The sequence below is a fragment of the Ornithodoros turicata genome, chromosome 3, assembly GCF_037126465.1.
Source record: "Ornithodoros turicata isolate Travis chromosome 3, ASM3712646v1, whole genome shotgun sequence".
NCBI lineage: Eukaryota > Metazoa > Arthropoda > Arachnida > Ixodida > Argasidae > Ornithodoros > Ornithodoros turicata.
The window spans coordinates 95776889-95791761 of NC_088203.1; the positions used below are offsets into that span (position 1 = coordinate 95776889).

At 44.8% G+C, this 14873-nt stretch overlaps 1 protein-coding gene across 6 annotated transcripts in view; it reads left to right on the forward strand.

Annotated features, from left to right (window-relative positions):
- The window catches only part of LOC135388881 (arylsulfatase B-like), a 55712-nt gene that overhangs the window by 6841 nt on the left and 33998 nt on the right, over positions 1–14873 (forward strand). For 4 of the 6 annotated variants that reach the window (XM_064618741.1, XM_064618739.1, XM_064618744.1 and 1 more), the window contains 2 exons: positions 11919–12079; positions 14166–14221. In XM_064618741.1, the coding sequence (XP_064474811.1) occupies positions 14196–14221 (26 nt within the window). In that variant the 5' untranslated portion in view covers positions 11919–12079; positions 14166–14195. Of the gene's footprint in view, positions 1–453; positions 519–4708; positions 4803–4865; positions 4957–11918; positions 12080–14165; positions 14222–14873 lie in introns of those variants that run through there. The other 2 variants (XM_064618740.1, XM_064618743.1) reach the window with 2 other exon arrangements.

Genomic DNA, 14873 nt, shown 5'->3' on the forward strand with positions numbered 1-14873 from the left:
GCAGAAGGGACATTTCCTCGTCCTCGGCACAAGGCCGTGTGCGTGCAGACACTCCATTGAGCTCTCTTTGGTGTGGAGTAAAACTCCACGTTATATCATGTTCGCCATGCCGAGTTTCAAGTTGCGTCTGCGTGCATTCGCGCGTTCGCGCTATTTCTCCATATCATGTGGTATTTCGAAACCATGTATTAAACAGGGCGCTGTCGCGCTTGTGGAGGCGAAGGAACGCGCAAATGTTCGAAGGGATATGCAACATAAACTACGTGTCATTGTACCAGAATCGGAACACACGTGCAGGCGAAACCTAAACCTTCTTGTTGACTAATGAGGCGAAAACACATGTTTTTACTGGCCGCGATGAGCAGCAGGAAGAACATCTGTCTTACAAAAATGTATTCATCACTGCCAAGGTATTTTAGTTTCGAACTCCCGTTAGCAGGTATACCGCATACGTCCATGTCGTCTTGATACAGGTCGACAAAGTACATCCCGTGTACAGAGGAAGCTGCAGAAATTCAGTGAGTATTACGCGATGGGGGCTCAACGCACCGGTCAGATTTGTGAACAAATCAGTGTAGCCAAATGTACGGGTACAAAAATCTGTTTCATGTGCTATTTGTATTGAGGCCATCGACTGCCTGCGCCGTGAGAGTAGTGGCTTCGGCAAGGTGAAAATCTGAACTGGAATCCGAAGTGGATCCATTTGTATGCCAAAGTGATTTAAAGCAGAAAACCTATTTCTGGTTCAGGGTGAAGTGGTTTCCCACTGGCTTTACCCAGTCTCCATTTGAACTGGATGTGCCTACCATCTGGTTCCACTTGACTGCCAAGTCGTTTCCAACTGTTTTTACCGGAGCTCAGTTGAACTGGATGTGCTTCCATCTGGTTCCACTTGATTACTAAGTGGTTTCCAATTGGTTTTATCCAGGCTCCAGTTGAACTGGACCAGCCTATCATCTGGCTCCATTTGACTGCCAAGTGTTTCCAACTGGTTTTTCCCAGGCTCCAGTTGAACTGGTTGTGTCTTCCCTCTGGTTCCACTTGACTGTCTAGTGGATTCCAACTGGTTTAAAACAGGCTCCAGCTGAACTTGATGTGCCTACCATCTAGTTCTAGAGTGAGAAGTGGATGTGGTAAGTCCACTTCGTTGGCAAGTGGACCTATCCCAGGTCCACTGTAATTCTGACACCTGCCCTAGAAATACGAATCTTCATCGGGGTGAACTGAAAACGCCCTGCATTCCTTGCAGGTGCATACAATAGCATAATACATGCAGGTGCATGCAGGTACGTGCACCGGGCGTTTTTGCAACACACATGATAACCTTAATTTGCATTTCATAATATGTCAGTCGTTTATGGTCCTACCGCAAATCATACCGCAGATCATTTAAGTTACTTTTTCGTCGGCAAATATACTAGAAACGAGGAGAGAGAGAGGTAGCAAGCGAGCTGGTGGTATAGATCCATTACTTAAAAACTCGAGACTAGGTAATGAGGCTAGGTAGGAGACCTTGTCTATGTTGTCGTTGAAATCGAACTTTAATGGCCACGAAGTCTACAAGACGAGCAGGCTGAGCGCCATCTGCATCAGTGCGTGTTTTGAAATGTCGTTGCGGTAGGCCGTAGTCACGTCGGTAGCTGTTCCCGTCCTTCAACTCTTCAAAACGGGCAAAAGAAGTGATGTTGTTGAATCATACCGTTACGAATATCGTCAAGCGCTGTATTATGTATAGTTTCTTACACCTTGTGCACCAGCTATATCGCGAGAAACTACGAGCGACGCATATAAGGACTGCAATACGCTGGTGACTAGTATTGCCATTTGATGTTTATGTATGTTTATCAGAATGTTTAGATCTACTCCCTGTTATTACCTGTTATTTAAAATAGTAAATCCAGCCTAGCTGGTGGGTGAACTCCTGCTCTGCCTTGTGACTGACTTTGTTATATGCCTTGTCTTTTAGCTGGCAGTTTGTCATACAAGTCATGCATCATACAAATCAGTCATACAAATGGAAGATACTTGCAAGGTACTTATACGAATCGTGCATAATAAGGGCCAGCGACTGAAGTGGGGTATATGTTGCGTGATTGTTGCAGGGAAACATTTACCATTTATGCATGGCATTGCCTGTACTTTTGCCACATGTTTTCCTACATGTTTTCTAAGTGAAACTGAATTCCCAGTTCATTCGGAATCAGGTATGGACAGCGGTACTTTTTACTGGCTATTAAGCTGATAATAATGTTGTGAAGTGTAATTTTTGCACAAAACAGGATTGCAGATATTAAAGTGGCAATGAGTTGCAATGTGAGGTAGGTGGCGTTGACTATTCATCTCAAAGCAGCAACACAGGACAAGGATGACAAGTGAAAAAGCAGCAGTCCGCGCCTATTCACTCGTCGTTTGTGTCCTGTGTTGTAGTTTTGAGATGGACAGGATTGCTGGGGTGAGTCCAAGTCGTCTTCAGGTGAAGCAGCATTTTCTGTCTACTGGTACCAGTTCGTGCCTTAAAGTGTGACAGCTATTTTTCTGAGATGCCGAAAAAGTCTGTTGAGTGCGATGTGTCCGTAGTAGGCATTCCCAGTAATCAAGTTCTTAAACTTCGAGTTACTTCTAGAATGTTCTCAGAGTGAGAAGACACCATCAACAGACCACTACCACCCACTGGACTGCATTGTCGTCTAGCAGTATGTGTTGTGTTTGGAATATGCTCGAATACATGTACCCATTTTTGTGGTTTGTAGTAAAGTGAAATATTCACATTCGCTACATTTTGTGCTTTCACTGAGATATTAGTGGTGTTAGTAGTCAAAGGTGTAGCTTCTGCTTCAGGGTGGCTCCGGAGATGGAATGACATCAAAGATGTTCCTGTTAAATTCACTTGGAACCTGATTCTGCGACAGCTGGATGTCTATTCTGGCTCTGCAATCCACTTGCAATTGGATTATGGAACCAGAAATGGATTTCCAGCCAGGAATCAATTTCCACTTTGGAAGTGGATCTCCTTGCATGTGGATTTCAAAGTGGAAATTGATTCCTAGCTGGAAATCCATTTCTGGCTCCATAATCCACTTGCAAGTGGATCGACTTCAAAACGGAAATTCATTCCTATAGCTGAAAACCGATTACTGGTTCCATAACCCACTTGCAAGTATCCATTTCAACGGTTTTTCCACCTGGACAAGGCGTGCATTATGTTCTGTGTTGCTCCAGCGATCCGCAATAGCATTCCGAAAATGCTTTCTCAGTTGCGTGTGCAAGTATTACTGGTCCCTATAAACCTTCGTGAACACCTCGCTGAATATATTTCCTATATAACCATGTGTTACTGTAAGCGTGGTTTGGTTATCGCGAGTGCTTTGCTTGTGAAACGCCTGTTGGTATAGGAACTTATATCTGGAATTCTACTCCGGACGCTCTAGATTGAAGTTGGCACAATGCTCCATTTCCCTTCTTCCCTTCCCATACAGGTACAGAACGTGTGTACGGTGTATATGCTAAAAATAGTAGTCTGATTAACCTATTACCACGGTCCGTGCTATTACCGAACAGTCACATCCCAGCGAATTGACTTATTTTCACGGACGTGAACAGCGAATGCAGGAATTTCACGATGAAAATAATACAAGTTAGCGTACATTGTCATTTTTGTTACTAGCCCCTTGGTCGATCAGGCTAATAACAACATTTGGAGACTCCTTCTGTATTGCGAAATTATCATTTTTTTTATCATCATTATCATTTTTATGTGACTCATTTTTATGTGACTTTTTATGTACATTTATCATTTTTATCATTTAAAAAATACAAAGTGATAACGTTTGCAACTAGAAAGTCTATCTTTTATTTTTATTTCAATACAATACAAAATTCGTACAAAGAAACAGGATGAAACGACAAGCACTGTTGAACAGTCCAGGGACACGAACGTATACACTTGACAATATACATACGTCTCGTGAATCATGTCAAAATGCACATGAAAAGGAATACCTGGAGCATCTAGCAGGGAAGTACTAAACACAGGGTAAATCTATGTACCATTGATGAAATGTGCCTTAGCGGCTTTTTTAAATGGCGCAGGGTTGGGGTTAGAGCGTTTGTGTACAGCCTAAAAGACGTTAACGAAACATTTGGCTCACCGAGAAGCATCCCGCCAATGTGACCTGAAAGCAAAGCAATACGAGCAAAGTAGGTATACTGAAGGTTCAATATGAAGTGGTGCTTGATAGGTCCTTTAAAAGCGTAGCGATTCAGTTCCCCTGCTGGTCGAGCACCCAATGCCAGAGGTGGACAAATGCCCTCACCTCAATTTCTGCCAACAAAAGCTCCTCCTCACCTCACTTGAGATTTGTTCAAAAAAATTCACATCACCTCATTCTTTACCTGGAAGCTCCTTCTTACCTCCACGTGACGATGATTTACTTACCCTCATTTGCCCTCGTGAGGCAACCTCAAATTACCCGTCCTCTCCGCGCGCCCTCACAACAGTGGTTTTGTCATCTTTTCTTCCCAGTTACATATTATTATCATTATGAGTTCCATCTGCGTCCTGTATCTCACAGCACTATATTTGCCACGGTGCTGCGGGTGAAAGTAGTCGATTCATGCGAGGGGAAAAGTGGAAAGGGCACCACGTGCATTTGGCAAAGAGTGACGAGTCGCAGTCTTACTGCACAAAATTCTCTCGGCCCTATTCCAGAATGCAGAAACCTGATTGGTGCACACTGTTACGTGAAATCGAGGGGCGGCTGTTTCCAGTCACGGTCTTCTGCCAACTTACGCTCCTTGTCAAGGTAAACCTTCGTCTATACCGAAAAGATATAGGGGTGGAAACTGCATCTTTTCATTCTACACAGTTCGAATGGTTCCTCGCTTCCGGTACACTATATTTCCGTGTGGGGTTTGTGCCAATCAAAGTAGGTTCGAGTACCAAGCGCAGTACACCCGGTAAGTGCCCTGCACTGCGTGCGGCTCCTTCCATGTGCTTCTATTGCATTAAACTGAGTTACAATGACACATAATACGTACGTAATCAGTTTGCGTTCTTATCACTTCAGTCAATCTTATCACTTCCTCTTCCTTTCACTTGTTATAGTTCCGGGGAAGTACCTAGTTCGAGGAAGGCTGTGAGGTTTAGTATAACGTACGCTGTCGCCTTTGCGTACGATATACTAAAACTCACAACGAGTATAACAGAGTGTTAGTTATAGCGTCCGCCTTGCGTGCTCAAGGAAATAGCGTGTTCACATTACACACGCGATATCCACGTTCGGGGCGGGCGGAGAGCACACCCGATATTTCCTTGCGTACGCAGCATTAAAACTCTGTTCTCACGGACGCACCTTAGCAATGCTATAGGGCCTTTCGCTTGCCGAGCTTTCCATGCTGGGATACATACAGTGTGAGGACCTTGGACTCCTGCAGAGGGCGTTTTCGCTTTGCAAGTTAGAAAAAAAAAATGAAGGCCATGAAGGACGACGTACTTAGAACACCTTTATTTTGGTAACGGGAAGTATATTTACAATTACATATATACGACAAGTGGGTGAGAAAAATGCATGTTCGTTGGAGAAGAAAGATATAAATATGTACCTGCCAGCGTCTGTGTGAGAAAGCAGGTACCAGCCTATCGTGTTGTGCTGTTTTGGATAGTTTTCTCGTACGCTCCATTACGTGGCACCGTTTGTTTTTCGTTACATTGTAGTTCTACTACATTATCCACGCCCCATACGTAATATGTGCAACGGGAAGCTCCCTTATGTAGCTCAACAACGCCTCCATATCTGTGGCGAATGGAAAATCGAACGCCGGGAGCGAGGATGACTTAATTAATAAAAAAATACGCTTCTAATATAACTTACATGCTGATATTTCGCATTATTGTTACTCATTACTAAATGTGCGAATATTTTGATGAAAGTGATTTTATCATTTAAAAAAATACAAAGTGATAACGTTTGCAATACTCTCCATAAACTGGCCTTTGATCACCTCATGAGCAAAATCACTCTCAAATAGTATATGCACTCGAACTGTTGGTTGTAGTATTTAAACAGCATTCGCGGATGCCACACCGAAAATAATCGAAGCGACGTAACTGCAATATTTTTACAATTTTTTATTTCCCTTAAACTAAGGTAGCTGTACTTTCTTTCTTTTTTTCTTCTCCATGTCAACTCCCGTTTATAACGTTGGTCCCATTGAGCTCCCTTGGCGAAACACACATCTTCCATGACCATGGGTATCAATGCACGCGAGAGCGTCAGTATGTGTTCACAAAATTCAGTACTTAATTCCTTTCTTCTTCTGTCTGACCCCCCGGCCCTGAAGACCCCCCGCTCCCCCCTGCCAACCCCCCCCCCCAAAAAAAAACACACACATCGAATTTGAGAACTATCACAGCTTCTTCTTATCCTACATTGCAATCCCTTTCCATCTTAGTTCCTTGACCACGAAGGTACTCTCCAGCACTACATATACAGTTATGTCTCGATTATCCGGACACCTCGGGAGTCGTCCCTTTTCGTCCGGATAACGAATTTCCGGATAACCGGACCAAGCAAACTTCCGGGGAAACCCGAAAAATTGGGGACACCTCTTTATAGCTAAAGAAAAGAAAACAAGGAAAAGATCGTTACTTCAAAAATTCACGCAAAGTGAGCTGCTTCAAATTAGTTGGCACGCGTGTGACAGAAATTTGGTCACAGCCACGGCTCTCAGAGTCACCCTGCTGCTCAAAGAAGGGTAATGTCTTGGTAATGAAGTTGGTCCCGCGCACATGTCTTTGCCTTTTTGCAAATGTATTTGGCATAGGCCAAAAGACAAACGAGGGCTTTCGGACGGCCTGGACATTGACGTTCATGTGTGGATTCCTTGCGCCCAGTGGATACAGGGCACCTCTTTCGCTTATCGTCTACCATCTGTACCGTGTGCCTGCACACACCAAAAGGGAGCGACCTCTGGAGAAAGGGGAGTCAAACAGCACAGAATGCCCCGGTGATATGTGGTCCTTTTCCGAAATAATGCGAACACAGTACATGTCAGGCACTGAGGACGTTCACGCTTTTCCGGATAAACGAATCAGAATGACCTACGTCCTGGAAGACTGTTCCCCGTACTTGCTGTCCAGATACGGATAACGAATTCCGGATAACCGAGACAAAATCCAATGGTAGCAGGCTCGTTCCCGGTAATGTAGTCCGGACAACGAGTTTTCCGGATATCTGAACTCTGGATAAGCGAGACATGACTGTAGTCCCTAGACTTCGCAAATGCTCCCCTGAGTGCAATAATCTACGTAAATATGTGGTCTGCGGGAGCTTGGTGGAACAAGGTGATTTTCTGCCTACCGATTAGGAAATAGCTGGTAGAAGATTTTGTCATTTGACATATGATTGTAATTCAAGTTGAAAGTATTTCTGCGCATAGGTTATGTACTATTAGACTGCGAGGGAAAAGTGTGAAATGTAGTCAACGCTCTATGGCACTCATTTAGTCGCACGTGTTTAGTTCCCAGAAAGGACCCCTAAACCTTCGTTTACTAAATAACTCTTTTTTTCAACAAGTGTACAAATATCCTTTTTTTTTCGCCACATTTGTTGTAAGATTGAAATTTGTTCAGCTCATCCGAAAGCACTTTAAATGTGTGGCCTGAAAACATAGCGACGCAGTGGCGCTTCCCGCATTCGCACCATCTGAAAGACATCAGATTTTCTCCACTCGCATTTAGCAGATTTCCCTGCATTTTTATTGCTCAAGCACGCATCCGCCTTGACAAACACAGAACGGTAGTAAATTTGACGGAAAAGGTAGTAACCAGTTCTCAGATACAGTAATATCAGGTAATGACTAACGCCGTCTCTCTGAGTTTGTGCAAAAGAGGTTGGTTCTAGTCCGTTCGTTTTTATAGTACACTACGTACACTGGAAACGAATGGGAGGGGTGATTCCACTGAACGGCCCTGGAAAAGAACGGCCCTGAAGATAAAAAAGAAAAAGAAAAGTGGAAGAAAACACGGCACAGTTAATGCTCTGCGGCGCGGAACAACCTGAGTGCTGGCGTTTCGTGTCTATTTTTCCTTTGACACGTGCACATCTGCACTCTAAGCCGCGTAGCACGCTGTGCGCCAATCATTGCCACGAATGGTAGGGCTATCGCTTATGATTCGAAGGGGACGGGGGCGTACGCCTTTTTGTGGCAATTTCGATATATGAAAATTGACACGAAAAGGCGTACGCCTCCCCCTGTCTTCGAATCAGAAGCGATAACCCTATCATTCATAGCAATGGTCGGCACTTGCCGACTAATACCCTATAGTCACACGGCAAACTTAATGCATTAAACGGAATGGCATTTACTTCATCTCCTAACCAACCATCATCTCGAATGACATCGTTCTCTCCCCTCATTTGTTGAAAACAGGTGGCGTACGCCTTTTCTGTTACAATTATGTCCTGCATAATTGTCACAAAAAGGGAGTACGCCAAATTAGGGGAAATAAATCAGGGAAACTAATAAACCACCATCCTGCATGACATCGTTCTGTTCCATAATTGGTTAAAAATGGGAGGCATACGTCTTTTTGTGACACTTGCCGCAAAAAGGCGCACGCCCTGCTCTCTCCACAAATCAGGAGTGATAAGGATATCATTTTGTGCAATGCTTGGTCAAGATACTGCCAACGTGGTCGTCAACGATACACTCCTGAAAGGGACCTTCACCGCATAACACACCCCTGCCAAGCCAGCCCAGCCATCATCCCGAGAATGACATAGTTCGCTGGCCTGCACTCTTAAAAATGAACTTCACCGCATAGCATGCTCCTAGCCAACCATCAACTCGAATCACATCGCTATGTGCCCTGATTTGTTCAAAACGTTAGGCGTACGCCTTTTTTGTGACACTTATGCTGTTCATAATTGTCACAAAAATGGCGTACGCCCCCTGTTTTCAGCAAATCAGTGCAGATAGCGATATCATTCGAGATGATGGTTGGCTAGGAGCGTGCTATGCGGTGAAGTTCATTTTTAAGAGTGTGGTTTGTTGGGACCGAGAGACATACGGCTTTTTGTGACACTTACGTTATGTTACTTGGCACTAAAAGGTTTATGACGGTATCACTAGGTATCACTCTGTGCAACGGCTGACCTTCGGTGTGCTATGTTGTGAAGCAGGAACCTGGAGTATTGGAATGTTCGCGTTGTTTAACAGTGTTTGTGTTACAGTGTCCTCGTTCTTACATAAAATCGAGGCAGTGTGTTGTTCTTGAATGTTTCTTTTAATGTCCTCCCTACTTGGACTGCCATTGCAGCTTGTAGTATTAATAAATAAATAATACCGGCGTCATATGAACGCACTTAGCCGTAACAATGACGTTGACATTTTTTCGCCTTATTCCTCTTTTACATCATCCCTTCTTAGCATTAATGCGCAATCACATTGACACTTTTGAATTCTTCCACACTCCCACGCTTTCCCGATGTTTGCTTTATATTCTTGATGTTTTGTTTTGCTTTTGTTTTGCTATTTATGTTTTGGTTTTTGTATTCTTCAGCCATGTTTATACTGCCATTGACCTTGTTGGGGCGCCATCCGAATTCCGACAGACCTCTCGGTTGTTGATGGGCACCGTTCAAAATAAAATCTTATATTATTATCATTATTATTATTATAAATCCTTGAGGATGACTCCCATTTAGACCACCAGTTTCAAGAATACGGCGGTCTTTTTTAGAAATCATTTCGTGATTGGGAGAGTTCGAAATTCCCTTCATTACACATAGACGTTTTCCATCGTATTATACGTCCTACAACGGTTGATTAAATTGTGTTATGGCGCCTTAATTTGAATGCTGCACAACTCTACGGCTAAGCAATAGATTTTGCGATTAAACCAACTCTGGTCAACCGGGTGACTTTGTGGTAAAGCTTACGTTTCCTTTGCAATGTTGCGTGTACGTGTCTTCGTCAAATGCAACTTGCCAAATTGAAAATGTAAAGAAAAAAGAAAGAAAGAAAGAATAACACATCCTGTAATGCACATTTATGAGGGCCGTTTATTCCGTTTATGATTATTTTGCAGATCATTGTACAGTGTTCTGGGTCAAAAAACGTCTACCTGAACACCTGCTTCTATCCTGGGCTCCAGTGTATTCTGTGTTGCTAGTAAACGCTGTCCTCTGTCCGTCCGTGTCGCTTTTGCGTTTATTTTATCATCTTCTATCTTGACCATAAATGTTCTAGAAAGCAAAATACATTTTTCACCCCTTAGAATTGAAATTAATTACTAATTGAGTTCATGTACAAGACTGCACAATGAGCGAAATGATGCACACACAACGCTACACTGTTTATTGCCTATACATCCCATGTCTACACGCCTGGACGAACCGCTTCGCGAGGTCAACGTATAACTACTTTCATAATAAAAAGCTTTCGTCCCACATGACCTACAACGCTGAGCAGGAAAACAGCAGACCAGCATGCGAACATTATGACGCATACTAAAGAGGTACAACTAACCTTACGAAACACTTCATTCAATTGTCTCGTGCACTAATAGCTGTACTCATAACACCGTATAGTACCTCGTAGCCTGTCTTTACCCCATTCATTTGATATAAGTACCCGCACTACAATGTCAAATAGCCATCAAACCGGTAAGACCTCACCGTAAAGCGTCATCGGAGTGGGTCTACGAAAATGATACGGCAAAGGTCTCTGTCAAATTCAAGGTGAGGACTGTCGTGTTCTCGGAATACTTCTGATGTGGCAAGTCTTGGGGTGCATTGGTCCCTCGGGAGGTACACCGAGGTACTAACGATGCCGGTTCTGGGAACACGATAAACGGTATTCTTTTCCAGCACTTGACATTCCATTCCCTCGCCGTTATTTGACCGCTCTAGAAACAGAACTTCGCCGCATTGCACGTCCTGCACTCTTAGAAATGAACTTCACTGCATAGCACGCTCCTAGCCAACCATAATCTCGAATGATATCGGTTATCTGCCCTGGTTTGTTGGAAACGGGAGGCATTCCCCGTTTCTGTGACACTTATGCACTTCATAATTGTCATAAAAATGGCGTACGCCTCCCGTTTTCAACAAATCAGGACAGATAACGATATCATTCGAGATTATGGTTGGCTAGGAGCGTGCTATGCGGTGAAATTCGTTTCTAAGAGTGTGCTCCAAGCGTTCCACACTCTTAGAACAGAACTTCACCGCATAGCACGTCGTGCGCCAACCGTCCTCTTAAAAAATGAACTTCACCGCATATAACGCTCCTAAACCAACCATCATCTCAAATGATATCGTTATCTGCCCTGATTTGTTGAAAACTGGAGGCGTACGCCTTTTTTTGTGACACATATGCTGCTCATAATTGTCATAAAAAAGGCGTACGCCTCCCGCTAAAAAGTGCACTATCACGAATTTTGGGGTTATCGCTTCCGATTTGGAGAGAGGGGTGTACGCCTTTTTGTAACAATTGTTATGTATATAAATTGCTACAAAAAGGCGTACACCCCTCTCTCTTTTCGAGTCAGAAGCGGTAACTCTATCATTCGCGGCAATGCGGTGAAGTTTTGTTCTGAGAGTGCAGGAATGATAGGGGTTATCGCTTCAGATGCGAAGACAGAGGGAGGCGTACGCACTTTTGTGGCAATTTCGATATACGAATTGACACAAAAAGGCGTACACCCCAATCTCTCTTCGAATCAGAAGCGATAACCATATCATCCACGGCAGGTTGGCTTTTAGAGTGTAGCCTACTTCTGCTCTGACGTCGTTCACTAACCGCACGTGGCTTTTGTTTCCTATGTGGAGTGCGTCGCGTCCCTGCTCTTGCACTTCGCGAAATTATCATGAAACAAGAACCGCAATTTACCAAGAACTTCGTAACCCTTTCAGTCCCTACCTTGGTACATGGGCGAGGGAGGTTACCAAGGCCATCACGGACCATGCCGCTGAAAGATCCTTCTGCTGCTCTTTCGGCGTGGACCTAGTCACTCATGCCTGCAGTCTGCACAGCAACGCGTAGGAGTCGTTCTTTTCCAGTTTCCAAGTTTCTGGTAAGTGACAGTATGCGCAATATTTTTTTTAGTTTCTAAGTCAAGGTTACGTCAGGCATGAGTTGCTCTACGTGGAGTCTTGTGGTCTGTGGGAGGTTCTTTCCGGCGGTTCAGAAATGTCCGTAATTATTTAGGTTGGGCAGTAACAGCTCCGTGAAACAAACGGGACAACAACGTGATATTTCGAGACTTTTGTAGCTGAGTGTTCGCAAACGAACTACGGACAGCCGAGACCTTCCAGCGTCAGATAACCACTTGATTTGTTATTGGAACGTTAATCTATGTTTTCTGAAGTTCATCTAACCTTGGTTAACGGCGTCTGGCCTTTAAGCAGTGCGTAAGCTGCATGCTTTAAAACGCCAGAAAGAGGAAAGATGTGGCATAAAGAACCTGCTATAGTTAAGTTAGTTGCACCTACGCTGCCATCGCACACCACTCAGTCTTGTTTCGCGCATCTCGCCCGCCGCGCACTCCTGGTTCTTGTGGTGGCGCTTTACAGCACAACGCGTGGTGTCGCTACTGTTGTGTTTCTATTCCCTCTAATCATCGGTGGGTTGCACAAGTTACACCTTTGCTGCTAAGTACCGCCATCACACGCTCATTCCTGTTTCGCGCCTGTCGACCGCCGCGTCCTCCTGTTTCTTGCGGTGTACAGTAGTGGGGTCGCCACTGTCGTGTTTGTGTCTGCTACGTACAACCATTACAAATTCCGCCCACCTCGACCGCCGCGCCCTCCTGGTTCTTGCGGTGGCGCTGTGCACCGCAACTTGTGATGTCACCCCTGAATTAATTGTTTTTTTAATGCCTGGGGTCATCGGTGGGTTCCAAGTTACACCTTTCCTCTACCTGCGGCCATTTTTTTTATTCTGTGTTAGCGCCGCGAAGCAACCGTGGCTATAAGTGTCGTACGGAAGTCTACAAATGGAGAGAGGACAGCAGGAAGGAGTGGGGGCAGAGGGGTTAGTATGTGTTCTGGACCGACTTCAGGGGGAACTGTGCCGTCATTCGTCTGGAAAGTCTTCGGAAAACCCAGGGGGAACCTCAGACAGCACAGCCGGTGGTAGGATTCCGGAACCACCTTCTCCCAGTCTCCAGCGCGGCCTTGGACTACCAATGAGGGGGACGCCTTAACCCGCTCAGCCATGTCACTGGTCCTTGCTTCACTCAGACAGAACGTGTGACATGCTCCTAGCCAAACACCGTCCCGAATGAGATCTTTCCCAACCCTCATTTATTGCATACATGTGTCTTGCATACGCTGTTTTTGTGAAACTTACGCGGTTCCGTTACTCGTCGCTAAAGGTGTATACGCACCGCGCGTTCCCAAGTGAACTTCCTCATGTCATTAGGGATGATGGTTAAATAAGAGCGTGTCATGCGGAGAAGTTCTGTTTTTGGGAGACCATGTTTGGACCGGGGTGCCCCATTACTAACTTCCTCTGCATAGGGTGAAGACACTCGCGTCGTCTGCTACGAATTTCCGCCATCTTGACGCCCACGCGCAGCTCGCGATTCGCTCACAAAAGTGTAGCTATACGCTTAGCGACACGCTACAGTTTAGAGTTGAGTAAACACATAACAAAGGAGGTTTAAAAAAGTGAGTGAAATCGCTACAAAGCATTCATGCATGGTAAGCGTGAATGTCAACATGGGGACTTTGCAGCATTCGCTTCTACAAAGGGGCTACCTTGGACACTCCACTTCTTGTCTACAGTTCTAATGTACAACGGGTTTATAAAGCACATAAGACATAACAGATAACAGCAAGGTAATAAGCTCAGACTTCTAGACTGGCGCAATAGCGCATAACAGATAACACTGACCCACTGCTCAAAGCCGAATTATGGAACCATACGAGGCCGTTCCCGTTGTTATTTCTGGAAGCATCAAAATCAAGCACCTCTAGGCTCTACGCTCAGTACCACTGTTACCGCGCAATAAGTAGCTGACTTTGACAGAAAGAGTTTTGCACGCCTTTGTAGAAACCAAAGGGGGTCAGTCTGGGCGAGGGAGGTTCGTAAAGAAGGTGAAATCGTTACCGCACTTGCAAATTGCCCCCCTTTTATGTTTCTATCTCTTGTGGCAGGAGGTTTACCCACCCACGACGACCTGAATAATGCGACTACTGACGGCCTGGCTTTGGTAAGTGATACGATCATCTTGCTATCGACGATGTATCGCTTGCTTCAGATGACATGCGTAACGCTCTGATTCATTGGGCAGCTTCGTAGTGGCTTTTCCGGCTACACTGACGTAAAGACATATGGTAATTGATGAAGCAATTGGGTGATGACATGGAGGTTTTTCAAGGTGGTGTCCCTAGAACGAGGTCGCGAGAAGTGAGAAGTAGAACAGGCATCCTCGGTCTGGAAATGGCTTACGGGCTAGCGTATCCGTTGCTAGTTTGGGCTGTTGGTACAGTGCAGGGCAACCATTTATGTAACACGAGACCACCGTCATCCTCTTCCTTGGCGACCGGACCCCCTGGCGGCGAATGGAAGCGAGCACGTGCACCCGAACAGAGGAATGGTCCAGTAAAAGGCCTTGGAGACTTTAACGATGACTCATATGGGTTGAGAATCCCAGTGACTTGAAATGACGTCGATCCGAGTTCCGTAAACTTTTGTCCACTACTATATATACAGTCATCCTGATACGTAATGCCAGGTACCTAGCGGAATTATTTATTAATTACGAAAGTTACGCAGCAGCAAAGAACGTTAACCAAACTAAAGACATGCCACACTTCGCAAGGAGTGCAGCCGTCTAACTCCTGTCCTGTGTTTATCTATAA